Source organism: Meriones unguiculatus, chromosome 8 (genome assembly GCF_030254825.1).
Source record: "Meriones unguiculatus strain TT.TT164.6M chromosome 8, Bangor_MerUng_6.1, whole genome shotgun sequence".
NCBI lineage: Eukaryota > Metazoa > Chordata > Mammalia > Rodentia > Muridae > Meriones > Meriones unguiculatus.
In genome coordinates this window covers 18,803,692-18,831,548 of record NC_083356.1, presented here as the reverse complement: position 1 = coordinate 18,831,548, position 27,857 = coordinate 18,803,692, and the positions used below count along the sequence as shown (strand labels likewise).

The window sequence follows — 27,857 nt, the reverse complement described above, 5'->3', positions numbered from 1 at the left end:
TTCCACACCTTGGCAGCCAGCCACCCAGTTCTGAGCACAGCCTCTCCAAGTAAATTTCAAGACCCCAATGAAACGGTCACCCCCAGCCCCGTTCCCATCTGCAGAACAGTGTGCTCGGAAGTCTATGTTCACAGCATACCACGTGACCGTGAGGCATTGGATGGTGGTGAGTCACTTTTATTATAGCCCCCGGTGTCTACAACAGGGAGGGGGATTTAAAACCTTTTCCCTGGAGCCAAAAGAATTTCCACATTCCCACTCTGGAATGGGTTGTGGCAGCTCTTCAGAGCAGTGTCCCAGGGGAGAGGGAAAAGATGGTGTTCTCAGGGAGGGCTGCCCTTGCCTTTGGTTTCATGAGGCTGAGAGCGCTGGACCCTTGTCAGCATTCATACACAAGCTTCTCTGAGTTCCTCTCCTGCCACCAGCCCCCAACTGTGTGTCATCCAGCTACCTTGGAACGCTCAGTGTTCCCCCTCTTTCCTGCCTGCCGATCCCACCTCCCCGGGAAAGGCGTTAATAATCCTGCTGTAACACGAAGGCTGCCCGGAGGGTCCATCCTCACAAGTACATCTTCATGGCTTCATGTGTCGTGGGGCAGTAGCGGGCGTACAGCTGAGCCAGCAGGGCCCTGGATGTGGCCTCTAGGTGTGTGCCCTGACTTTTCTTGTTCCACACGTGGACAGCATAGGTGGCATTGATCAGCCGGGCCAGCTCCTCGGAGCTGATTTCTTCAAAGTATTTCTTCCAGTTCTGCCAGGGGATGGGGTAGAAGGCCTCCGGGGGCAGGGCGGTGACTCCTCGGCAAGCGTGGCTCTCCTTCAGGCTGCGGATGGAACACCACTTCTTGAAGACTCGGGTAAGCAGCTGGGGGCCCTGGTGGCCCCAAATCCAACCATTGTAGTGGTCCACAAAGTCACGTATGCACAGATCCAAGAACTCATGCTTGCGCTCGAAGGCCAGAAAGGCGCCATTGAGTACGTAGCGGGATTGTAAGCCTAGCATGTTGGTCAGGTTCCTCAGGTTCTTGAGGACGATGAAGTCCGTGTCCAGGTAGATGCCACCAAACTTCCAGAGGAGTGCGATCCTGGAGGCATCCGACAGCACCGGCAGCAGGTAGGGCTCCCAGCGGCGCTGGGCCCTCAAGTACCAGGCTGCCAAAGGCGTGCCTTCAAACAGCTGCTGCAGATCCAGAGGTTGTATCAGGACATTGGGGAAGCACCTCAGGAGAGAGATGCCAAGGTTCCGGGGCAGGGCTGTGCTGTGTCTAGTCAGCCCTTTCATGAGCACCCTCACCCGGGAGTCTGGGTGTGCCCTGGCGGCTGACTCCACAGAACACATAAACAGAAAGCTGGGGTTGGTCCTGTCTGATGTCTCTAGGAAGAAGATGCTGCCTGGGGAAGGGAGGCTGGCAAAAGTCAGCTGGGGGCAGGGGATGTCCACTGGCAGGCTATACTGTCGTCCTGGGTCCTTGGGTGAGTCCACAGCGTGCCAGTAGATCATGAAGGAGACGAAGAGTGTGACCTTGAAGCTGATAATGACGAGGGTGAAGACCCACTGTCTGGGGGTGGCCCTGAGCATCCGAAGCAGGCAGTCAGGGGGCTTGGACATGGTCTCCTCCAGATCAGAGCAGGGGACACCCACGGGGATTGACTGGTCTGTAAAAAATGAGCACCAGCATTCAGGTAGGCTGGCCGCAGGCATCCGTGACTCTCGAGAAACGTGTTTCCCACCAACACCAAGGGGACATAGTGCCAGCTTCCGAAGCCTAAGGTCTCTGAGACCCAAGAGCCATGAGCTGCCCCCCAGAGAGCTGCCTGCTCATCTGTAAAACAGGAGCTGTAGACTGGGGTCTTGGCAAGGTCCCTTTTGCCCCATGTAGGAAACCTGTGAATGCCTGGGGACCAGAACCCATGGCTCTGGCAGTGTTCAGCCAGAGTCTAGCACACTCAAGGACAGTCAGAAGCAATGACTGCCACGTGGCCCCCTCTGCCTGACCAAGTCTGCCTCTCTTGGCCTATTGGGGATGTCCTTTGACCCCTCAGCTCCTTTGTCCTTTGACCAGGCTTTGGCTCACTCAAAGACAGGCCACTAAAAGCCTCCAACACATGAAGACCTGGGCTCAGGATGGCAGAGATGTCTCGGTGGGTAAAACAGAGCGAGGCCCTGAGCTGGGATCCCGGGAACCCATGGAGAAGCCATGTACAGCAATGTGTGCTTATAACCCACCCCACCCGTGGGGAGATAGAGACAGATGGACACTTGGGAGCTCTTTTTTTCTAAGGATTCATTTATTTATTTATTTATTTATTTATTTATTCATTTTATGTGTGTCAGTGTCTTTCCTGTGTGTATGCCTGTGTGAGGTTTTCAGATCCTGGAGTTACAGACAGTCCTGAGCTGCCATGTGGGTGGGTGCTGGGAATTGAACCTGGGTCCTCTGGAAGAGCAACCAGTGCTCTTAACCCACTGAGCCATCTCTCCAGCCCCACCTGGCAGGCTTTTTAAGTCGGTGAGGATGGCCTCGAATTCACCAGTCACTATATGGACTATTTGACTATTGATTCTGCTGCCTCAGCCTCCCAAGTGCTGGGATTGTAACTACACCGGCCACACCCTACATCATACATGGGCTCTGTCAAGACTGACCATCTAACCAACAGTAACCCACACACACAAACCTGCTGAACCCACACAGGCAGCTGACAGGGGCTAATCCTCGCCTCTGCCTTAAGGATGAGGACACGGACAGTCTATATCTCTTGTGCTGTGCCCAGATAGACAGCAGCAGGATGTGTATGGGAGGAGTGGGCGGGGGTGAGGATGTCTGTGCTCTTACCATATTACCTCTTCCTGGGGAGAGAGCTGGTCCTGGAAGGAAGTGGCCAAAAGGGTGCCTGGCTCACTGGACGAGCCTGGTCCTATAACCAGAATATCACCAGCAGCCCTGGCGCTGGGTCACCCCATACCTGTTGTAGGTTCTAGGTCGCCTTCACAGCCCTCAGGCCCTTGGCTACTCCAGGAGACAGTTGCATCTTTTTTTTTTTTTTTTTTTGACACAGTTTCTCTGTGTGTAGCCATGGCTGTCCCAGAATTCACTCTGTCAACCAGTTTAGTCTTGAACTCAGAGAACCCCCTGCCTCTGCCTCCTAAGAGCTGAGATTAAAGGTGTTCGCTGCCACCACCCGGCCAAGTGCATAATTTTGACCTTAGGAGTCAGGAAACTTGAGTGGAAGGAGGTCAAAGGACTAGACATAGCCAGGTAGGAGCTACAGGGAACTGAGACTTGAGTCCTTAGGCTCTTGGAATTACCATCCCATGGGGAAGAGCTTGGGGTTTGAGCCTTTTTGATGGACTCTCTCCAGGTTAAAGAGCTACTGACCAGCCTGGGCAGTCCATGGCGAGGAGGCGGGGTCCTAGCAGCCTGCAGGCATCCTGGATGCGTGCACTGGGTTAGAAGCCGATCTTCTCTGCCAACAGGAGTATGGCCTGCCGTCTGATGCACAGGCCTGTCAGCCCACCTGCAAAAGGTGAAAGGCAGAAAGGGTCAGACCTCCAGTAGCTGGACCCTCCCGGCTGGAAGGGCAAGTTGGTCAGCAACTTTGGCTTCCAGAGTCTGGCCCTGTTGCCAAACTGAGCACATTAGCCTGTTCTTGGCCCTGTGGGCACACTGTCCGGAGACAGAGGGACAATACAATCAACTAGAACTCCTTGGGTAAAGCGGCACTTGAGCTGGACACGAAGGAGAGGAAGGGCCAGTCAGATGGAGAAGGGAGTGGCCAGTGGGAGCCCTGCACCTTTGTTCCCACAGGCTACAAGGGGCTGCGGGAGGTCACTGAGGGGAACAGCCCACACTTACTCCAGATCAGCTGATACCCAGCAAGTGAGAGACAAAGGCTGAATCCCAGCACTGGAAAGGCAGAAGCAGGAGGATCACTACAAGTTCCAGGCCAGCCTGGGCTACATTGTGAGGCCAAGAACCATACATAACAAGATGAAATAAACTCGGAGTTGGACACAGTGACTGGGTTACAGGGTTAGGGGACATTTGAGTTTACATACAAGTTTGGGACGGCCTTGGGCAACATAGCCAGATGCCAGTATTTAAAAACAAGCTGGACGAGGTGGTACATGCCTTTGATCCCAGCACTCAGGAAGGCAGAGGCAGCTAGATCTATGAGTTCGAGGCTAGCCGAGTCTACAGAGTGAGTTCCAGGATATCCAGGGCTACACAGAGAAACCTTGTCTCAAAAAACCAAAAAAACAAAGTTAGAGGCTGGAGAGATGGCTCAGTGATCAAGAGTATCTACTGCTGCAAGAGACTAGAGTTCAGATCCCACTAGTACCTACACCTCAGCTCTGAGAGACACAGTACCATGTTCTGGTCATGTAGACATTTGCACACACACACAGATAAATGCTTACAAATAAAACATGTCTTGAAAAAAATGTTTTAGTATACCTTTAATCCCAGTACTTAAGAGGCAGGAGCAGGAGCATCTCTGAGTTCAAGGCCAACCTACTCTCAAAAGAGGAAGTTCCAGGGCAGCCAGGGCTACACACAGGAACCCTGTCTTGAAAACCAAACCTAGGCAGGCATGGTAGTACATGCCTGTAATCCCAGTCCTAGGGAAGGCAGGGGCAGGAGGATCTCTGTGAGTTGGAAGCCATCCTGGTCTACAGAGCGAGTCCAGGACAGCCAAAACTATACAGAGAAACCCTGTGTCAAAAAAGAAAATCAGGGCTGGAGAGACGGCTCAACGGTTATAGCAATGGCTGCTCTTTCAGAGGTCCTGAGTTCAATTCCCAGCAACCACATGGTGGCTCACACCCATCTATAATGAGATCTGGCGCCCTCTTCTGGTATATATGTAATAAATAAATAAAATTAAAAAAGAAAATCAAATCAAACCACTAACCAACAACAACAAAAAAATGTTTTCATCACTTGAAAGATAAGAGAAGAAAATTAAGGGTATCCTAAGCCATATAGCAAGTTCAAAGCCAGCCTGGGCTGCAGGAGACCCTAAATAATGTGAGAATTCAGGTCCCCACAGCTTTCTGCCTTACACCCTGGCTTTTCCCACCCTCTTTCTGGTTCCTGATCTATATCAGCCACATACCATCATTGCCTTAGGACCTGGACACCTCCTACTCTCTCTGCTTGGATGGCTCATTCTCTAGTCATAACTCACCCTCATGTCTCAAACCTATCACTCCAGGGATCCCCGCCTTCCACTTTTATTTTTCCTAGTGCTTATCCCAAAATACTGTGCCTGTTTAGGTAAATTTATTTAGAAATAGTCCAATGGAATGAAAATGGCCCCATAGGCCTATAGGAATGGCATTATCAGGAGTTGTTGGAGTGAATGTGTCACTGGGGGCGGGCTATGAAGTCTCAGATGCTCAAGCCATGTCCAATGTGGCACTCTCTTTCTGCTGCCTGAGGATCCAGATATAGAACTCCCAGCTCGGTCTCCAGCACCATGACAGTGGCTTACACCTCTGAAACTGTAAGCCAGCCCCAATGAAATGTTTTCCTTTATAAGAGATGAAATGGGGGCATGCGGCTCTTACAGCCGGGTTGGCGCGTCGACTGTCCAGAGTCCGTGGCCAGGGCGCGCTGAGGTGAGGGCCGTGGGGTCCCCGACACGTCGTGGGGGAAAATACCGGGAGTGGGGGGGATGGGGATGACCAGAGGCAATGCTCGACGGGGGGTGGGGGTGGTGGTGGTGGCAGCGGAGAGCCTAGTGCGCCATGGGGAGGGCGGGGGACAAAGGAGGGGACGGAGCAGGGGCGACAGCCCCGCGATCCCAGCTTCAGGGACTCCCAATTACTTCTCCCTCTTCCCCCACCCCCAGGTGCGCGGCCTTCCGGGTCTGAGCTGGATCCCCTCCCCCAACCTTCTCCCCCTCCCCCATCACCCCACCTCCCACCCGTAAAAAAAAAAAAAAAAAAAGGGTTGAAATGGTTGGGCTGGAGAGATGGCTTAGTGGTTAAGGGCACTGACTGTTCTTCCAGAGGTCCAGAGTTCAATCCCCAGCAACCACGTAGCTCATAACCATCTGAATACCTTCTTCTGGCCTGCAGGCATACATGTGGACAGAGCACTTTTACACAGTAAGACATTCAACAAGGATAGATATTTTGTCTTACTGAGTGACTCACATTGAGCAAGCTAATCTCCAACTTACTATATAGCCGAAAAGATGACCTTGAACTTCTGATCCTCCTGCCTCCTTCCTCACCGCCTCGTGCAAGCAAGGCAAACACTCCACCAGGTGAGCTGCAGCACAGTCTTCCCTTTTCCTTTTGTTTCTCAGGCTAGCCTGGAACTCATCCTGCTCCCAACCTTCCTTCCTGCTGGGATGAGAAACCTGGGAGAGAACTCAACAAGGAAAAGTAGATTTTTGCGTTGATATTTTGTGTTTGTTCAGCATCTGGAGGCCTGTCTAGCATTCCACAGGTATAGTCAACCAACGAGCAGATGAGGGAATCTGTGAATGAACCGAGGAGGGAGGGAATCTGTGAACCGGCATATCAATGGCTGAGCAGGGGGCCAGCTGCTGACCGAACAAGAGCACCAGTGAGTGAGCGGGGCTGGAGCCAAGGTCAGTGAGCTGCTTGGGAGCCCAGCCAGGGTCATGCAAGTAGCAGAGCTGGGACAACCAATGGAATGATGCGAGCTCTGTCCTCCCTTGGGGAGTGAGGCTATTCTGGGCATAAGTATTTTTTGTGTGTGTTTCGTTTTTCGTTCCAATTTTAGTATATGTGCTGCCGAAGCGAGCACGTGTGTTTCGTTTTTCATGACAGGGTTTCTCTGTGTAGCCTTGGCTGTCTTGGCACTTATTCTGTACACCAGGCTGGCCTGGAACTCAAGAGATCAGCCTGCCTCTGCCTCCAAGGATTAAAGGCATACGCTGCTGGTCTTGATGCACCCTGCAGGGTCATAAGCAGCTTTAATACAGTGGGAGACAGATAGATATGTGGACAGCCATCAGCAGAATGCACCCCTGAGTATTTGGGACCTGAAGTCCTGGGATGCCCTGACTCTGCCATGGCATAGGGTAGAGCCCTGGCCTAAGGTGGGGTAGGATGTGCCTGACCACAGCTTGAGGTGCTAGATTCAGAATCACACACACCATATTTGGTGTCAATAGCTGAAGAGTCAGGAATAGAAGTTATGTACTGGGCCAAGTTGGCCACAGCTCAATACCCATGTGACCTCAGACTCAAAGTGCGTACCCACCCCACCCCCCGGGTAGGCCCTGCAGCTGCACCCCAAGTCCTGGCCCTTGTCAGAAGAGCCTGTTAGCTACCTCCTGTCCCCAGGCTTCCTTCCCTAGGGCAGGGAGCTATTTTCAGACAGTATGTTCACTGGGCACTCTGCTGCTCTAAGCAGTTCCACAGTTCCCTATTACCAGGACCTCATTGCAGAAGTGCAGGCTGGCAAGGACAGAGGCTGGCACCAGTCCCAGCACTGTTTTCCATCCCAAGTGCTACATCCTTAATGGATGTACCTCCATCTGTTTCCCAGGCTGACTCTGAGCCAAGACACTGTCATGGGGATGGTCCGATCTGGCCTACATTGAACCCCGTAGATGCCATCTCTGGGCTGGAGTGCCAACAGAATGGCTCACAGAAAACACGTGCTGAGCCAATGGAGGGTCAGACGTTCTGATGGGGATACAGGTTCTAGGAGAACTCAGAATTCCTATGTGTGGTACCTCACTGGTCCCCCTCCCCAGGTCTCTGCGGACAGTGCTGGCAACCCTATCCAGGGGTCCTCATAAGATGAAAGAAAACAGAAGACTCCATTCAACAACCAAGCTGGGACACACGTAGGAGAACCAGGGCCATGGAGCCTGAGGAGCTAAGCAGAGATTGTGAGGTGGGAGGTCCAGGAGGTCCATGCAAAGTGGAATTGGGAGGAGGAGGGGGAGGGGGATAAAGGAGTGGGCCTATCGGCGAGTATGGACCAAGTTTCTAGGGTTTCCAGGCCACCAAACAAAGTGAGGCTGGGATGGGGTGAGTCCTTGTGGCCTATGACACTTGGCCCCAGGAGTGGCAAGACTAAGACCCAGTTTGGGTAGAGAACATGAGGTGTGTCTCGGGCCCTGCCTGAAAGCTAGGCCTCCACAGACCACCAGTGACAGGCGTTTCCTGTCAGGCATCTGTGTAAGGGAGAGGGATTGGGCAAAGGAGAGCCACTGGGGTAATCTCTAAGGTTACGGAGGAGCCCGTGGCCCTCTTATCTCTACGTCCAGCAGTATGATTGTGTGCGGCCTTTGACCAGGACTGACCTTCTATTTTAACACCCTCCCGCCCGGCTCTCCAGAGTGAGCTGTCAGAGCACAAATTTCTAGTCCCTGGTCACACTTGCTTCTAGGGCAATCAAGTCACATCCCCTTCCCATTGTCTTCCCCGCTGCTTAGACAGGGACTAAAGTATCCCAGAGTCCCCCAGCCCACTTTAGGACTCCTTCCCAGGGGTCCTATGTCCAGGACACATACCACAGGAGAGGTTATCTCCCTGAGCCTTGCCTGGGCATTAGGGTTTGTCCACTTTGCTTCCTGGGCCAGCAGGGACACTACAGACTACAGTCCGTGGCTGGAGAAAGGGTAAGATGCCCCACATAGGGAGCTGACTGTAGGGTAGGGCAGAATGCTGGCTCAGCATCTATAAAATCCAGGATTCTCTCCCCCAGCACCACCTGTGTTTGTTCTGTGGAGAGAGAGGAGAGGGGAGGGGACCAGAGGGGTGAAAAGAGGGGAGGGGAGGGAGAGGGAGAGGGAGGGGGAGGGGGAGGGGGAGGGGGAGGGAGAGGAGAGAAGCTCTGTCCCAAAGGGAATAAAAGGATAGCTTATTTCGGCCCCCTCTCCTATGGAAACACACACAGAAAAGTAAAGAAGTTACAGCTTTAGAGAATTCGAGGGCACAGAGAAAACCCAAATTCTCACCCACATGGAACTGTGGCCCAAAGCACAACTACACAGCAGTGAAGTGGGGAGCGAGAGCGCACAGGGACCCAGGGACAAGGACCTCAGAAAACATCAGTGATTATGATGGAACCAAGCTTCCCTTCCAAGAGGGAGGCAGGCGGCAGGAGCCGTGGCCCACATAGACTAGAAGGGCGCAAACACTGATGATGTGACTGCACCATGGTATGGTTAAGGGGGAGGTTTTTATCGTAGCTATGAGAGAACAGGTAGAGGAGTCTGGAAGAACCCACAGCCAAGAGAAAAAAGTATGGTAGACCGAACATGGCCAGCAGGCTGGACCTGGCCAGGGGTGACGCAGGAGCAAAGGAGAGAGATAAGGAAAAAGGGAGAGAGTGAAAGATGAAGAGAAAGAGTGTTGGCAAGAAAGAGGGCAAACTAGCGGGGTTATAAGGAGCCTGAGGAGCTGGGAGACAGAAGCCCATGAGCTGGAGAGGGTTAGGATAAAGGAGGAGAGGAGCGCTGAGAAATGCAAGGATCCTGCAGGGACCTGAAATGTGTAAGAGATGCCTGCCACACTGAGGGAGCCTGGAGGCCAGCGGCACTTTGGTGTGCCAATTAGCACGATAGATTGCCATTCTTCCCTTCTGCAGTAATAAGGAAAATGGCTCCTTTCTCTAGAGGGATCTGGCCTCAAGGCTCCTGACGATTGCCGCTCTTTTGTCTAGTGGGCAGAATTTGGGGAAATGGAGCTTCCTTTGAACTTGACAAAGTAACTGGAGGCAGCTGACTTCCCAAACCAGGGTAGCTTCAAAGGAACCATCAAGTCATCAACCAGAACAAGTGAGGAGGAGGAGGGGAAGAGGGGGAGGAAGAGAAAGCCTTTCAAGAGAGATCTAGAGCCTGGGGCCTCATTCCCAATGTCAGGGCCAGCATGGTAGTGCACACCTTTAATTTGGAGGCAGAGACAGGTAGAGAGCTCTGTGAGTTCAAAGCCAGCCTTGCCTACACAGAGTTCCAATCTGGCCAAAGCTACATAGCAGAACCCTTTCTCAAACAAAACAAAACAAAACAAAACATAGAAAAACCAACACCACCACCCACCAAGAAAGCAAAAACAAAAACAAACAAACAAACAAACAAACAAACGGTTAATTGCTGGTCTAGAGAAATATTACTGATTTCAATAATGGGTATAAACTAGTACATACGAAGAAACTTCTGAGCAGTCCACATAGTCATGAGGTTTGGCTGGGACCATCTGCTTCTGTGTTCTCACTCAGACTGGCGGAACTATTTCTTTTTCTTCTCTGTCTTTCGCTCTCAGGTCTTGGCCAGAACCTAAGTATGTTCTCTCCGGTCCTCTGGGTACCTGTGAAGATTTGCGTCTTGCCCACCCCTGTCCTGGGGTGTTTTTCTTTTAAGCTCTAATAAAACTGTCCTCAAACTGGAAAAAAATAAAATGAAATAAATATGGCAACCCCGTTTCACCTCAGCTAAATTCTGAGGGATTGCTGGCGGATAGATAAAAGCGTACAGTCGGCTTTCCCCGGGAGCCTGTGAAAGGAGCCAGACATCCTTCCTTGCCTCTAGCCCTGTCATGGCGTCTACCCGTGGTCATGTACCAAAGCCCATGCTAACCTCCGGCGATGAAGATACGTCCGTGAGTGCAATGGCTGAGCAATCTCCTATCAGGAATGTGGCAGGCCGTGCCCTTCATTTTCCCTGTCCATTTAAAGGCTTATTTGAGCCACTCTGGAGTTCTACTGAACTGTCTGCCGTCTAACTTTGGGGCCTTTTCAAGCAGATGTGGGTTGGGTTGAAGTATCTGAGCATATGCTGGGGTGGCAGGGGAGTTGGAGGTCCTGTTATTTTGTGACCTAAGCCACACAGAGAGGAGAGTGTTGGGGCGCGGACATTTTCTATTGTAATGTATGTAACCATGGCAAATGCTAAGTCTGCGGGTCTGTGACGGCATGGGAAGAATTCTGGGAAGGTAGCCTTTGATAAGCTTCTGGCTTATCTAGGCGCATCCTCTGGTTCATACATGCATATATGTACACATGTATAAGCCACAGACAAGCTGTGGGAATCGGGCTCGGTTGTTGTTGTTGTATTTTGGGTTTGTTTTTTGTTTGTTTGCAACAGGGTCTTTTGTAGTCCTTGAGTTCTATGTATCTGAGGATGACTTTGAACTTGGGATCCTTCTGCTTCTACCTCTATTTTTTTTTTGAGACAGGGCTTCTCCATAGCACTGCCTGCACTCGATTTGTAGACCAGGCCGGCCTCGAACTCAGAGATCCGTCTGCCTCTGTCTCACAAGCGCTGGGATCACAGGCGTGTGCCACCACCGCCTGGCTTTGTGCTACCTCTTGAACACAGGGATTACAGCCACCATGCCTGCTTTATACGGTGCTACAACGGAAGCCTGGGCTTCACGCATGTGGACAAGCAATGCATAAACTGAGCTTCGTCCACTGCTCATGACCATCACCCTCAAGCAAAGAGAATTAGACACCACCAACAACTGCACACTCTAAGCAATGCCTCTATCATAATTCAGAAATAGAAATAAAATGATTCAAAAACAGGCATTAGTTGCTGTATTATCTTTTTTTAAATCACTGCCACCAAACACCTCATAAAAAGAGGTGGCCTTCACTGTGGCAGCGGAGGCCTGGTGTGGTTCTTAATGGTATTTGTTGGCACTCAGAGAATCAGGAAGGGAAGCCAGAGCACAGCTGGGTTTTCTCCTTCCCCTTTTGCTCAGGCTCCTCTGCCACTGTCCCCCTCCCTCAGCACGGGAAAATATGGCCCACTTCTGGCCAAGACCTTGCTCCTCAGAGTTGTTCTGTGGAAACCCCCTCAGAGACATGCCCAAGGAGCTTCACCGGTGTCCTAGGCTAAACGTTTCTCAATCCAGACAAGTTAAACCAAAACAAAGATTTACAGATATTTCTAAAAACGACATTAATGGGAGCTGGAGAGATGACTTCACGGTTAAGAGTTCCATGAGCACCCCCACACTGAGACAGACAGGCAAATAAGAAATAAAACTTCAGATAAAAATAAAGTTAAGAAGACCTGATGGTCCCGACACAATGCTGTCAACCAAGATTATCATCCTAAGAGGCTGATCACAAGACCTATGATTGAACAGTTCTGTCTCTTGCCGAACCTGCAACCAAACTCATGGAAAACCCCTCCAGCAAGTAGTTTCTCTGTCTGTCTCTCTCCCTGGTTCCCAAGGTTGTTTTATGTTTTCTTTGCAAGTCACTGTGTGTGACTCTTGTCTACTGATACTGCTCACAAGAAAAACATCTATCGGAGTAACCCGAGCAGGATTTGAAGACTCTACACACTGCCTTCGGGACAGACAGACAGAATTAAACTTGAGAACGGACTCCAGAAAGGGTTTGTGGCTATCGGTGCCTTATCCCTTTCCCTCACTTTGGACACGGGGTGAGATCAGGCCAACAAGGCAGCTCCCACCCTGGTGACCAGGCATGGTTGATATAAAACCAGGAACCTGGCCAGTTATGTCTTTAGGGAAAACTGTCTAGAGTCTGGTGGTGCAGGCCTTTAGTCCTAGCCCTTGGGAGACAGAGGCAGATGAACCTCTGAGTTTGAGCCTGGTCTAAAGAGTTCCAGGACAGCCAGGCCTGCACAAAAAGAAGCCCTGTTTCAAAAAACAAAACAGAACCAACCAACTAGCTAATCAAACAAATGAATGAAATGGTGAGGGTCATAGAGATAGATGCATGCCTGAAGTACACACACACACACACACACACACACACACACACACACACACTATCTAGAGACCAATACCCAGATGAAGGTAATTATGAAGAGGAAACAGCACCCCCAGGACAGGGGCTGTCATCTGGGAGGAATCACACTGATCCACTTGATCAGACATGGCAAAAATTTCTGACCACACTGCTCAACCAGAGATAGGATTAACGACCAGGCAGACTACACCTTGACCAGGACGGTTTCCCTACTTTGCCTCTTACCTCCTGTCCTAATTCTTCCACCATTTAAACCTAAAGCCCATACCAGTAACCAAGGACGGAACTGGGAGTTACTGGGCCTCTTTATTCCTTTTCCCATGTTCTCACATCCAACGAACCCGGCTTTCGCTGTCACTCGGTGTGTGTGCTGGCTGAATCTAACGGGACCGCTCTGATCAGAGCCCTGGCTCTTGCCCTGAAAACTATAGTTATCGGGCCAAGAAGATGGCTCAGCAGGTAAAGGCCATTGCTGTGCAATCTGATGGCCTGAGTTCCGTCCCAGGAACCCACAGCGGAAGGAGAAAAGTTATCCTCTAATCTTCACACATGCACTGTGGGCCTCAACTGCCCTGAAAAAAGCCAGAACTTGAAGTCTCGCTAGAAACTGCTCCTGGTATCAGCTGAAATGGACAGAGCCACGAGGAAGGAGAGACCAAGCCTCACAGGAGGCTAGAGCATCTTGTCACTGTACTCACAAGTAAGCCAGCCAGAATTGGTGGCATGAACCTGTGAGATGGAGACAGGGGGATCTTGAGTTCAAGGACAGCCTGGGCTTACAGAGCCAGACCCTGTACAAAAACCAAACCAAAGAGAGAAGCCAGTGAGATGGCTCAGTTTGGTTAAATGCACAACCATCTATAAATCCAGGTGCAGCATAGCTGATGCCTCTTCTGACCTCCTCAGGAACAGCCATGTAGATGGTTTGCATACATACTTCAGGCAAAACACTCATATACATAAAGTTTGTTTGTTTGTTTTCAGACAGGCCTAGAACTTGCTTTGTAGACCAAATTGGCCTTGAACTCAGAGATCAGCCTGCCGCTGCCTTCCTTCTGCTGGGATTAAAGGGGTGCACCACCATGCTCAGGTCATAGTTTTTTTTATTAAAAAAAAAATTCAGAGATTAGACAACAGAAAAGGAACCACTGAGGCAAAGGAAAAATGGTCCTTCCTAAGTATCAGGACCATGGAGCTTTTGTTATCTGTGCTGGCTAGTTTTATGTCAAGTTAGTCACTCAAAAGGAGGGAACCTCAATTAAGAAAACACCCCCAAAAAAGCCAGGTGGGTCTGGCACACACCTTTCGGCCCAGCACTGAGGAGGCAGGGGCAGTCAGATAGATGTCTGCATGTTTGAGGCCAGCCTAGTCTACAGATGAAGTTCTAGGACAGCCCCCTACCCCACCCCCCAAAAAAACAAGCTGTGGGTAGCAAGTCAGCAGATAGCACCCCTCTCTGGCTTCTGCATCAGTTCCTGCCTGCTGGTTCTTGCCCTGACTTCCCTGAATGACGGGCTGCAAGCTGAAAGACTGAAATAAACCCGTTCATTCCCAACTTGCTTTTGGTCATGATGTTTGCCACAGCAATAGGAACTCTCAACCAAGACATTCATTTTTAGTGTGTGTGTGTAAGTCGGGGTGGAGTGGGCATGCATATACGAAGGTCAGAGGACAGCTAGACATATGTTTGAGGGCCGGAGCTCAGATTATCAGCGTGGCTTGTACATCAGGTACTTCTACCTAATAGCATCTTGTTAGGTCAGACCAGCTTTGTTTTGCTTTGTTTTGTTGGCTAACTTGAACTCACTACACAGCCCAGGCTGGCCTGGAGCTCAGAGACCTGCCTGCTCCTTCTCCCATACTGTGTACCACCAGGCTCAGCAGGACCAGTTTTGAGTTATTATGTATTTGGCTTATTTTATGTGTACTAAGCACATGCCTCGTGACTGAAGAGGACATCAGATCCCCTAGAATTGAGTTATGGATGTTCGAGGGCTATACTGGTGTTAGGACCCAAACCCAGGTCCTTAAAAGTAATGGCAAGAACAGCCATTACTTTTAAATGCTGGGCCATCTCTCTAGCCTCTGTTTAAGCAAAATTCTTCCTAGGATGGTTAAAGAATTTTTCCCACACTGTCATGTGACAGAAAAGACTGGAGAAGAATAAACAGGATAAACTCACTTAGCCCTCTCTCTCAAACAGTTTGGCCCCAAATTTCTATTTCACATATCTTTAAGAAGAAAAGAATTTCTTTCTTTCTTTCTGCTTTCAAGACAGGGTTTCTCTGTGTAGCCATGGCTGTCCTAAAAAATCTGCCTGCCTCTGCCCCTGGAGTGGTGGGGTTAAAGGCATGCATGCGCTACGGCCGTACAAGTCACATTATTTGTTTTATTTCATGTGTGGTGGTTGTACTGGGGCACACATGACGTGAATCTATGTGGAGGTTATAGGATAACCCATGGGAGTCAGTTCTCTCCTTCCACCATGTAGGTCCCAGGGGTCAAACTCAGGTCATCAGGTCCAGTGACAAGTACCTTTACCCACTGAGCCATCCAACCAGCCTAGAAAAGGATTTTTAGGTTAGAACCAAGTAAAACCCAACCCTAATTTGTGGCCAAGAGACAAGCAGGGCATGGTGACGCATACCTACCTGTTAACCTCAGCAATGGGGAGGTGGAGTCGAAAAATCAGGAATTCAAGGCCAGGCCACATACTGGGCATGTCTTTAATCCCAGCAGAGACAGGAGGATCTCTGAGTTCCAGGTTAGACTGGTCTACAGAGTTCCAGGACAGCTAGGGCTATTCACAGAGAATTTGTCTCAACAAACAAACAAAAACAAACAAACAAAAACCCAACAAGTGCTCTTAACTGCTGCTCCTTCTCCACCTCTGAAATGAGCCAATTCAAGCTAAATTATTGGGAACAGTTCTTGGGGAGGTTCACTGGTCCCAAGGAACAGGGCCAGGGAACTCACCACGCAATCAATCAGAGAGGCAGAGAAGTGGGGTGGGAGAGAAGGAAAAGGCAAGCATGTGCCGCTGAGAGAGAGAAAGAGAGAGAAAGAGAGAGAGAGAGAGAGAGAGAGGGGAAACCAAAATGTCTGAATTATAAAGTGAAGAGCCTCTAGAGGAGAGGAAGCCCAGCCCCAGGCTGGAAAATTTAGGTGGGAACTAAGGAATTCTGGGAGAACCTGGAGGCCAGGTTTTCTTTGATATGTTAAGTAGGCACCTTAGCAGCTCCTCCCTGGTTTGAATAGGCAACAGGAACACAGGATGATCCTCCAAGCCAAACTGCTGCCATCTTCAGTTTTCAGTTCTGCTGGATCTCCTCCCCTCTCCCTTCCCCCTCCACCAAAAAAAAAAAAAAAGAAAAGAAAAGAAAAGAAAAAGGACAGCTGGGCACGGTGGCACACGCCTGTAATCCCAGCACTCAGGGAGGCAGAGGCAGGCTCATCTCTGTGAGTTTGAGGCCAGCCTGGTCTACAAAGGAAGTCCAGTTCTGCCAAGGCTACCCAGAGAAACCCTGTCTCAAAACAAAACAAAAAGAAAGGAAAAAGAAAAAGGGCAATAAACAGTTTGAGTGCATACAAAATATGAATCTTTAATAATTACGCAAGACCAAGGATGGCTATTTTGTTGTCATTTTTTTTGACACAGTGTATCAAATTGCTCATTGGTGGCAAACTCCTTATGTAGCTGAGGAAGAAGCTTGAACTCCAGATCCTCCTGCCTCCACCTCCTGAGTGTCGGGGTTACAAGTGTGCACCACCACACCAGTTTCATCATCCAGCACCAGCTCAGCCACATCCTCGGCCCCTGAGGACATTTTTCAACGGAGGAGAAATGCGAACTGAAACACTCAGATAGCATCTCTCACCTGATTAGCTTGGCAAAACCCCAAACACTGGCTTTTAGAAAGGCTGTAGGCTAAGTCTGCATCTCACGCTGGTGTTAGGAGTTTCTTGCGTTGCAGTGAAACACCACGGCTGAAAAGCAAGTTGGGGAAGAAAGGGTTTATGCGGCTTACATTTCCAGATTCCTGTTCATCTCCAAAGGAAGTCAGGTCAGAAACTCCAGCAGGGTAGGAACCTAGAGGCAGAGGCTGATGCAGAAGCCATGGAGAGAGGTTGCTTACTGGCTTGTTCCTTATAGGTTGCTCAGCCTGCTTTCTTGTAGTACCCAGGACCACCAGCCCAGGGATGGCACCACCCACAAAGGGCTGGGCCCTCCCCCATAAATTACTAATTTAGAAAATGCCTTACGTACCAGAGGCATTTTCTCAATTGAGGCTCCTTTTTCTCTGATGACTCTAGCTTGTGTCAAATTGACAAAAACCCAGTCAGAACATAGGGCATGCATCCCAAACAGTGCTGCTGTTCAGCTATGGACACCACTCAGACAGTTATCCCAAGGCATGGGCTGAGGAGAAGGCTCAGTCAGTGAAGGGCTGGTCCATGCACCAGGGCCTGAATTTGATCCTCAAAATCCATATAAAAGCTGCTAAGTGCATTTGTACCCCAGAGCTGGGAAGACACTGACAGGAGGATCCCTGGCCTTCCTTGCCAACTAGCCTGGCCTACCTGGTGCCTCTAGGCCAGTGTTTGCCTCAAGAAAACAAACAAAACAAGCGGGGGGGGGGGAGGGGGCTCATCTCCTGGGGAACACACTGGAGCTTGACCACAGGCACCCACAAATCCTTAAGCATTTCCCCTGTGGCAGCTAAGCTACTCTGTGGGTTTGTCCTACGGAAAGGTGACATTTGTGCAAGGTCATAGGTTGCAGGTTTGTTTGCAAGCAGAAAAGATTAGTAAAACCCCAGAGCAGGTATTATTTTCTGAATAATGAATAAATTATCTCTTCTTTGGGATTGGCTGCAGTGACTAACTCGGGGGAACACTGCTTACAGACCTCTCTCCTGGGTTTGGACCTGACAATGCACCAAGCCCATCCAAACACAGAAACCCTGCATGCTCAAAATTGTTTCTGAGACAAGGCGGCACTATGCAGCTTTGGCTAGCCTGGAACTCAGAGAGGTCCGTCTAACTCTGCCTCCCCAGTGCTGGGTTTTAGGGAGCAAGAAGTTACAAGTGTACCATATCCCACCTCGCCACCTGAGGATGCAAATCAGAACACATATTTTGGATTTTTCCAAGGACTTTCCTTGTTCCACCCAGGGTCACTCCTGTCCTGTACTGGAGTTGCAGTTGGCTTCCTTTTGTCTTGTTGAGACAGTTTCTCTGTGTAGCCCTTTCTGTCCTGGAACTCACTCTGTAGACCAGGCTGGCCTTGACTCACAGAGATCTGTCTGTTTCTGCCTCTCAAGCGCTCAGATTAAAGGCTCGTGTCACCACTGCCTTGGCTACAATTTTTTAAAAATCCTACATAGATATGTTAAGCTGGACACGGTAACACACTCTGTAGCCTAGCACTCAGGAGGCTGAGAGGAGGATTGACTCAAGTTTGAGGTCAGACTTTGCCACGTAGCAAATTGGTTTCGCTCTCCCCACCCACACATACAAATTAATTAAAATATGCCTAAGGGTTGAGAGCTTGCTTGCCTAGCTCATGCACAATTAAAATATGATTGATAAAACTAAGCAACAGGGCAGGGAGATGACTCACGGGTGTAAAAGCTGTGAAAGACTTGAAACCTATAGTGGAAGGACCAACTCCATAGCATCCTCCTCTGATTTCCACATACATGCAACAATAATATTTTAAGTATAAATGCAAGGAAGGGAAGGTTAGCTCAATGGCAGAGCACATCCATAGCATTCATGAATGAAAAGAAGGACACTATAGCTCCTAGGTAGAGTTGAGGAGAAGGTTCCTCTTGTAGATATGAGGGAGGATACCGTCAGAGGCATCCGGAGGAATCCCACTGGCTGGGGCCATGAGATGACAAAGGAAGAGGGGAGGGCAAGCAGACCCAATGAGAAGCCAAGGACCAAGAGAATTCATGGCTGAAATGGCAGGTTTATATAGGAATGAGATAATATGTTTATATAGGACGGACCACAGGTACTGGGTGACCTCTCTCCTGGGTTTGGACCTGACAATGCACCAAACCTTGGGTTTATATCAGCATCAAAGAAATGACTTCATTTTAAAATCATTCGAAAGATGTTTGCAGGCTAGCTACACTACACGGAAACACTGCGGTTTCATAAAAGCTACTTTAGTGTTCTGGGATTCTAGAGCAATGCCCCATGGGTAACCGAGGCTGATTCTGTGTGAAGCCCTGGCATTGATATATCCAGCTCCCATCTCCAGGCCATCACTGCTTCCCATTTTGATGGCCAGAAGTGGTTTCCACCTTTGGACTTTCAGAAACACCACGGCAAATGGATCCCACCAAGATCCTTATACCTAACATTTTTTAGAAAAATCTTTAATTACTCCTATAGGGCTAGTTCTTAGAAAGGAGACTCCTGCGTCAAAGGCAGGTAAACGATGGCTTTACAGCCTGTTCTCCGGCCTGCCTGCTCCCGCCACAGGGCACAGCTGCCTGCCCACACCCTCACGGTTCCTGCAGGACAGCCAGTTGTATTCCCTGGAGCTGGTGTCTTCTTGTTTTGTGTTCTTCCGTCTGTGAGGCGCTCTTCTCCAGTGAGAAGTCATTTTTTCCCCAGGAGGTTTAATACATCAGTCTCAGAAGTGGGCAGGAGAGTGGCAAAGGGCGGTGGGGAGTAGCAGCAGGTTGGTAGACACCTGACTCAGCTACAACTTTGCTGTGACATCTACAGCCGGTGTCCTGACCACAGCAGAAACCAACACACATCTCAGAATAACTAGGATCAGGCACAGAGGGGAAGTTTGATGAATATTCCTATCAAAACTGCCCTTTGAACCAATCCCCATACTGCCCCTCCATTCAATCTTTGTTTGTATGTTTGTTTGCTTCTGAGACATAGTTTCTCTGTGTATCCCTGGCTGTCCTAGAACTTGCTCTGTAGACCAGGCTGGCCTCAAACTCACAGAGAAACTCACAGAGATAGGCCTGCCTCTGCCTCCCAAAGTGCTGGGATCACAGGCATGCACCACCGCCACAAGCCTTCAATTTGTAATCTTCTGAGAGTTGAAACCAAGGCGCAGCTGAGAAATGGAAATGCTGGGTGGGGTTCAGCCATCCTTTACCCGTTGAAAGGGGTCAACCTCCCTGTGCTGGAGTAAGGGGCTCAGGGTCACTGTGATGAAGAAAGGCCTGACCCTGAGTTTCAAGTTTTGTCCCAAAAGCTGAGGGAAACATAAGTGTGACCTCTTGTGGGCTTACCCCCCACCCCCAGACTTTCCGGAAGGAGACAAGGAACACTACTGGATAGGTGTTCCTGAGCGGCCCCGTCTTTGCCCCGCCCTCCCCCTCCCACTCTTCCCCTCCCCGTCTCAAGCCCCCACCCCCACTATCCCCTTTCTTCCGCCGCCCACAGTCGGGAGCTTCCACACCTGGTTTGGAACAATGACTTCTGCCCTTTTATCGGTTTCCCATCTCAGGCTTGCTCAGGGCTCTTTGTTCCCCAAGCTCCCCATTTGCCAGTTCACACCAGCAGGCGCGGCCTCAGAGGCCGCGCTGTCAGAGGGAGGGAGCTCGTAGTTGACCCTGGACCCAGGGGAGAGGGGCCGGCTGGAGGGCTTGCAGACCCGGGGATGGAGAGAAAGGCCGCTCTCCCAGCCCAGCAGGTGCGGCTCTACCCAGACCGTCCCCAGGGAGAGGAAAATGGACGCTCACTCACATGAGGACCGCAACGCCTGCTCTCTCACGTGAGAGAGGACTCCAGAGGTCAGGGACCCAAAAGGCCCAACCCTAGCAGAAGGCGCTAAGGGAGTTCAGAGGATCCTTCAGGTGGGATGCAGAAGGCTTGACTCCCCCTCCCAGGAGTCCCAACTCTCCCAAAGGTGCTCAAAGCCAGTCCAAAGAGACCTCTCTCAGCCCTTGCCCTCACCTCCCTCTAGAGTACAATGCATTCCTCCTTCATTTCCTGGGTTCCCTGGGGACCCCAGTCTATAGACCAGCCAGTCCCCTCCCTTCACCCTGGGCCTCCCGCAGAGCCCTTTTCTGGCTCTTTCTAATCGGCTTCTAAATGTAGCCAAGCCTCTCCAGGAACACACACGAACACACACACACGGAGATAAAGCAAAATTAAAATGTAAAAAATCTGCTCCGGGCTTGAGGGAGTGGAGCCTAGTTGCTAGACTGCTAATATACAGGAAGCCCTGGGTTTCATCCCCAGCACCCCATAAACCTGGCTCTGTGATCTGTAGTCCCAGCCTTCGGGAGGCAGGAAGATTGGAAGTTTAAGGCTAGCCTGAAAGCTACAGAGCAAGTTACAAACCAGTACGTGCTACGTGAGACTGTCTTAAAACAAACCAAATAATTAAACAAATGAAGGAATGCTGAGCTCCCTGGGGCTGGGAGTGGCTCAGCAGTTAAGAACACTTGTTGCTGTTTCAGAGGATTCAGGTTTGACTCCCAGTAACCATTCGGTGACTCAGTTGCAGTTTCCAGTGTATCAGACACCCTTTTTTGACCTCAGAGGACACCAGGCATGGGTGGGGTGCACATACAAACAGGCAAAACGCTCATATACAGTAAAACAAATGTAAACGCTCAGACGCAACAAGATAAATAAATCCCAAACCAAACGGAACAACAGAGGAAACCCCAGCTCTTCAAACATATACAAGTGCCAGCAGTAGAAAACCAAACTACCAGCCAAAGAGCTCACATCCGCTGATAAACAGCACACAAACTCTTAGCTGCTCACTGTCTGACTCACTGTTTCATTTCTAGGGAAAACAGAGATACATACCCACCTTCCGAGGAAGCATACCAAGGCCCAGGGCTTCTGCACAGCCAGCAGTTGAGATGGTCTCTCACACTGACCAGCTAAACAAATAAATGCATTTATAAAATGCATACGTTTGTATATAGGTATTAGAATCTAGGTAGATGTGCAGGCACAGGCCTCTAATTCCAGCACTCCGGAGGCAGAGACAGGTATATCTCTGTGAGTTCCAAGGTCAGAATTAAGCAGAGGGAGGAATGCTGGTGTGCAAGCAATTCAACTGGCCCGCCCCCGGGGGCCTTCAAGGTCCTGACAAGGTCTTAGGTCCTCATCTGGCGCCAGGTGTGCAGGATGTGAAGGGCCCGCCTGCCGGCCCAGCTCTCTGTCTCTTAGTCTTTCTGTCCTTCTCTGCCCTCATGGCTCTGCCCCCACCTTTTGTCTTGCCTGCCTGTCTAGTGTTCAATCATCCTCTCCCCTCACCCTCCCCTCAAATAAATCTCCTTTATAGCAGATAAGGATGTGGTGGCATTAATCATTCTTATAACACGGGCTACACAGTGAGGCGGTGTCTCAGAACAAAAGAAAAAGTAACAAGTGTCTGAAAGAACCAAGTGCGGTGTGAAACAAAACCCAGGGCCGTTGAGCAGGAAGTAAAGGTGTTAATTTCGGACTCCGACACCCCCATCACCAGGCTGTTCTGGGGGTGATGTGGTAGGTCACAGTCGCCTCCGGAGAGTCAACCAATCCTGCTGACACCCTGAAACATCCATCGCCCTTCCACGAGCGGGCAACCTTTCTGTGGGACTAATCCTGTCAACCTCGGCAGACAGCTGCAGAGCCGTAATTGGTGCAAGGAAACAAAGCAAAACTCCTTACACGATTTCCAAACAGGTCGCCTCAGACTAAGCTGTCTCAGCAGGGCCAAAAGCCCCCGAGGCGTTGAAGAAACGTTTAGGTTGAGGACTTTCCTACGTGGTATTTCTCGAGAACGCTCATGACAAGCGAGTTTGGGGACCCGCGGGAGGTCAGAGGCTAGGGGGAGAGAGGACCTCGGAGCCGGGTGGGGCTACAGCAGCTGGATTGCTGTGGATGAGGAGACTTTTCATCTCCCGCGGGCGAGAGGCTCCGTGGAATCTGCCAGGGAGATGTGAGCATGTAGCTCCAGGTGACAGGCGAGGAAACTGAGACGAGGGGGCTCGCCCCAACAGCGGAGAGAGGGGTACAGGATAAACCTCCCAGGCGAAGCCTCTTGCAAGCCCGTCAGGGCTTCCGATCCCACCTCGGTCGCTCTCATCTGAAGAAGGGCAGAAGCGGGAGAGTCCTGACCCCAGGACCGAGCGCTGGGGGGCCTCGGCTCCGCGCTGTCCCTCCTTGCTCCCCAGCTTTTGCCAGGCTATCCCTTCCACCTGAAGACCCTTCCGCGAGCCGCGGGTCGGAAGCCGGAGCATCCGGAAAGCCCAGCGCCGACTCCCGGCCCGAAGCCCTCACCGCGAGGCGCGGCAAGTCCGGTCCTCTCCCGGACGCGCCCCGGCGCGACCTTCCAGGTACCCTGCGCGCCCAAGGTCGCGGAGCAGGGCTCTGGGATCCGGCCTTCGGATCCCCAGTGGTCCCTCTCCCCCTTGGGCCTCACCCTCCGAGGGCCGCCGGGCTGCGGGAGGGAACTGTGGAACCTCTGCGGGCCCAGAGTAGCGCTCAACTTCGGGGCGCAGCTCGCGTGCAGGCGGCGGCCGAGGGACCGCAGCGCAGACCCGGTGCGCGCACCGTTGTCGCCCGTGGAACAGGTGGCCAGGCGGAGACCCGGACCCCTGGCATCTCGCAGCCCACCTCCCCGCCGGCCTAGAACAGGGGTGTCCGGACCCCAACAACCTCCCTCCCCGCCCGCTGCCCACTCCCCAAGTACCTCCGGCTCCCTCGGCGGCGGCCGGCTACTGCGCCCCGGGAGGGCGGGCGGTGGCGTGGGCCCAGCGGACAGGAGCGCCGCCCCTCCAGCCCTGGGCGGGGTCGGCCCGCCCTGCCCCGCGGGTCCATCGCGGACTCCGGGGGCGGGGAGGGGTCCCTCCCTCCCCTTTCGCCCGCAGCCAGGGCTCACAGTTTAGGGGAGCGCCACTGAGACATCGCTAGCGGGAAGCCAACAGGTGTGAGCTGACCCCCCACCCCCACCCCGGTTACGCGGTTGGCAACATTATCCTCAAGCCTGCGGTTTTCCCTGCAGCCCACTTTGACCCCCACCCCCCGGATTCCCAGCAATCCTCCTGCCTCAGCCTCCCAAGGCTCCGTTTTCTCCTCTTAACGGATGAAAAACAAAACAAAATAAAAACAACCCAGCCTCAAAGCGGTTTGGTTGTTTACTCGAACGTTCTGCAGTTGAGAAGGGGCTGCGTCGTCTTAGGTCAGACTGACGCCACCGCCTAGACTCTGTTGCAAGTCCTGTCCACTCCCTGCCTGGCCTGACGAGACCCAGGGAAGGGCCGGGCCCACAGCAGCGTGTTCCCTAGTGGCACTGTTTCCCGGCCAGCTCTCCCCTCAGGCTTGCTGCCTAGGCGCCCTTGCTGCCCGCCCCACATGGCCTCTCTCACCACACCAGCTGGTATACAGAACGCTGAGAAAGGGGAAACGCCCACTTCTGACAGGACTCAGCTATTGGCTGAGCTCCTTCCCCCTTTCCAGGACACCAGCCTCCAGCTGACAGCCCTTCTGAGATCCTGCCCCTCCTGCCTCTTCCCCCGGCCAAGCCCGTTCGTTCTCATCACTCCCAGGGTTGATTTTGTTTCGGATTTGTCAAATCTACCTCTGCCCACGCCTTCTTGTAAACCTCTTGCAATCAATCCTCTTGCCCACGCCTCCCAAAGGCTGGGGTGACTTGGCTTCTCCCATCCTAAAACTCAAACAAGGAGCCCCCGGCGGTGGTGGCACATGCCTTTTTAATCCCGGCATTTGGGAGACAGACACAGGCTGATCTGGAAGTTCGAGGCCAGCCTGGTCTACACAGTGAGTTCAAAGACAACCAGAGCAACACAGTGAGACCCACCACACACACAAACAGACCCTCCCACAGGGTCTGTTTATCAGACAAGCGTGAGATTGAGTTTGAGTCCTTTGATCCATATTTTAAAAGAAAAAAAAAAAAAAAGAGCCAGTCCCAGAGTTCCAGCGGGGCGCATCTACAATGTCACCGCTTGGGAGGTAGAACCTCGGAGCCTGCCGGCCAGTCATCTACCTCACTTGGTGAACTCTCTCAGTTCACTGACTCTCTGTCTCAAAAATTAGCATGGGGCCCTGTAATGAGCCTGTAAGACAGCAGAGGTGTCAGGAGCAACGTTAAGAGACGTTTTTGGTGACAGTGACAGGGCAACGCCCCTAAGACACTGAGAGCTTGTAAGACAGCAGAGCTGTCAAGGATAGATAAGGAGATTTTTGTAGTAATAGATAACTAAGAACGCTCTTAAGGCAGCTGACGTGTGTGCGTGCGTGTGAAAGAATGCTAAGTTAAAAGCTATGCCCTGAAAAAATGTATAAAAACTGGAGCCAGAGCCCACTCAGGGGCGGCAGGCCAGACTCTTTGGTGAGTACACCGAGAGACTGCCACTAACCAGCCAATTAAGCCCAGACCACCTTAACAAACCGGCTCTGAAATGACCACCTTATCAGACCGGCCCTGGAAGGCGGCTCGCGAGCAACCACAACTTCCTCCGCATCCGAGGCCTGGCCGGAGCAGAGAAGCTCCGAGGCCTATCAAGTCATCAGAAGACGTGCCTGAGGTCCGGCTGGAATTATGAAGTTCCGGGGCCTAGAAGACACCCAAAGCCGGATACAAAGTGTCCGAGCCCGTACCTGCAGCCAGGCTGTATTCCCCATAAGATGTATAATGAGCTATGCAACTCTTAGATATCTGGGTGATTTGTGTGATTGAAGCAGCATTCAAAAATCATCCTGGCGTTGGCTTTTATCAATACCTTGCCTCCCTTTGTGGCATCTCGGTTAAAGTCCTCCGGCAAAATTAAGCACTCGTGACAGCGCCCTGTCTTTTTCATCCCAGCACTCAGGAGGCAGAGGCAGGCAGATCTGTGTGAGTCTGAGGCCAGCCTGGTCCAAGCCAGGGCTACCCGGTGAGGGGGCACGGGTGGGGTGTCGAAGACTCGTCGGCAGTTAAGAGTGTTTGCTGTTCTTCATGAGGAGCCAAGTTTGATTCCCAGAACCCACATCAGGAGGTTCACAGCTGCCTGTAACTCTAGCTCCCGAAAACCTGATGTCGTCTTCTGGATGCTGAGGGCACCTGCACCCATGCCTGTACACACATGTACACGTAATTTTTTTTTTAATCTTAAGGAAGCTGTTGGTTTGATGTAGACAGGTGCTGAGACATGCTGCCCTTCAGATAAATTATATTATCAGAGTTGCAGTGTGATGGCCACAGGCGGCCATTATAGGGCCTTAAAAGGAAAGGGTCTACAAGTCCACTTTTTCCTTTTAAAAAATTTATTTATTTATTCACACAGTATTCTGCCTGCATGTGTGCCTGAGCACCAGAAGAGGGCACCAGATCTCATGCTAGATGGTCATGGGCCACCACGTGGTTGGTGGCCACGTGGCCCTTTGGCTCTTAACCTCTGAGCCATCTCTCCAGCCTCTTCTTTTTGTTTTTGAGACAGGGTTTCTCTAGATGTCCCAGAACTCTCTCTGTAGACTGGGTTGGCCTCAAACTCAGAATCCACCTGCCTCTGCCACCTTTTTTGAAATCTATTTCGTGTGTGTGTGTGTGTGTGTGTGTGTGTGTGTGTGTGTGTGTTGCCTTCATGCATGTCTGTGTACTGTGTGCATGCCTGGTTCCCAGAGGCCAAAAGTGGGCATGAGCTCTCCCGGAACTAGAGTTATAATTGATTGTAAGCCTTCATGTGGGTGCTGGAAATTGAACCCAGGTCTTCTGTAAGAACAGCAAGTGACTGAACCACGAAGCCACCTTTTCAGTCCCCAAAGGGAGTTTCTTGTTCTTACGACTTGGGTGTGGAGGAGGTCTGACGTAGCCTACATACTGTTACAGGACTTGGGGTCACAGCCTATGGACCAACGAGCCAGGTTCAACTGCCTGTCCTCCAGAAGCCAAATAAAGCAGCCAAATTAGGTCTGGAACAGTGGCTTTCAATCTGTGTGTCACGGCTCTGTCACATGTCAGATGCATCCTGCACATCGGAACTTTGTATTCTAGAGAAATAATTAAGCAGTTACAAGTGAATACTGCTCCCAGAGTTTGGTTCTCTGTTCCTAGCACCCACATTAGCAATTCACCCCTTCCTAGAACTCCAGCTCTGGGAGATACTATGCCCTCTACTGGCTGACATGGGCACATGCAGCAATATGCACAGACACACGCATATGTAAAGATTTTTAATTAATTTAAAATTACAGCTTTATTAATTTTTATTATAAAGTGTGTGCCTGTGTATCTGTGTGTGGATGAGTGCAGATGAGTGCAAGATTTCAAGACAGCCAGAGGTGCTGGATTCTCTAGAGTTTGTGAGCCACCCCAAGTGAGTGGTTCAGGATTTCAACCTGACATGGAATCGGATTCAGGTCCTCTGGAAGAACATTGTGTGCTTTTGACTACTGCTGCTTCATCTCTCCAACACCAAGAAAAATCTTAAAACAGCCAAATTAATAGTGAAAAGAAAAAAAAGGGGGGGGATTTGTTAGGTTTTGGGAAGAGGACTAAAGAGGTGCAGTTCTCCCCTCCCCAAATCCATCTTCAGGGTCCCGATGTGAAGTTGAGGTTTCAGTAAAAGCCAGAGTCATGCCTACCTCCACAGTTGTCAGTCAAGGTGTGGTCCTGCCTACTCCTGAGCATCCTGGGCTGTTCCATAAAGTGAGCTAACAAGCCTTGGCTCTCTCTGGGAGAAAAGTTTCCCTCTGACTGATGCTGGCTCAAGACTGTCTCCTCACCCAGCACAGGTGGGTGGGGAGGAAATTAATTTCTTGGGGTTCATTGTTTCAAATAGTCTAATTACCAACGTGTCCCTTTTGGAAGGCTTCATCCTGGCCATGCCTGTTATAATGCCAGGAGTCAGTAGGCAGGGAGAACCCAGCTAATGGAGTTATAATTCCGAATCTCTTCAGGCCTGGGATGAAGGCCAGAAAGTACACTGCAAAGCAAGAATAGACTGGCTTATCAGTCTATCAGCTTTCTCTGCTCCCGGAGAGCTGCTGGGAAGAGCGGGGAGGGGCGTGAGGGGGTGCACAGGCAGCCTCAAGGTCTGTAACCTAACACCCGCAGGGTGAATGGTTAAAGTTTACTAGCGTCCCTGAAGAGAACAGGCTTTGGGAGCCCTGGGCCGGTGTGGAGGAGAAACCA

General features: G+C 51.2%; 1 protein-coding gene across 1 annotated transcript; it reads right to left on the bottom strand.

The window, feature by feature from the left end:
- Nucleotides 1-161: 161 nt before the first annotated feature.
- A4galt (alpha 1,4-galactosyltransferase (P blood group)) lies at nucleotides 162-23,509 on the bottom strand. The gene is made up of 5 exons (XM_060388943.1): nucleotides 23,415-23,509; nucleotides 10,148-10,383; nucleotides 6,192-6,357; nucleotides 3,380-3,518; nucleotides 162-1,655 (listed from the first exon to the last, which is right to left on the bottom strand). The coding sequence occupies exon 5, from the start codon at nucleotides 1,606-1,608 to the stop codon at nucleotides 559-561; it is 1,050 nt and encodes a 349-aa protein (XP_060244926.1). The 5' UTR covers nucleotides 1,609-1,655; nucleotides 3,380-3,518; nucleotides 6,192-6,357; nucleotides 10,148-10,383; nucleotides 23,415-23,509; the 3' UTR covers nucleotides 162-558.
- Nucleotides 23,510-27,857: the final 4,348 nt, after the last annotated feature.

What these genes read in the sequence shown, in the direction of transcription:
- A4galt (XM_060388943.1), bottom strand. Translation starts at nt 1,608, where the DNA reads ATGTCCAAGCCCCCTGACTGCCTGCTTCGGATGCTCAGGGCCACCCCC.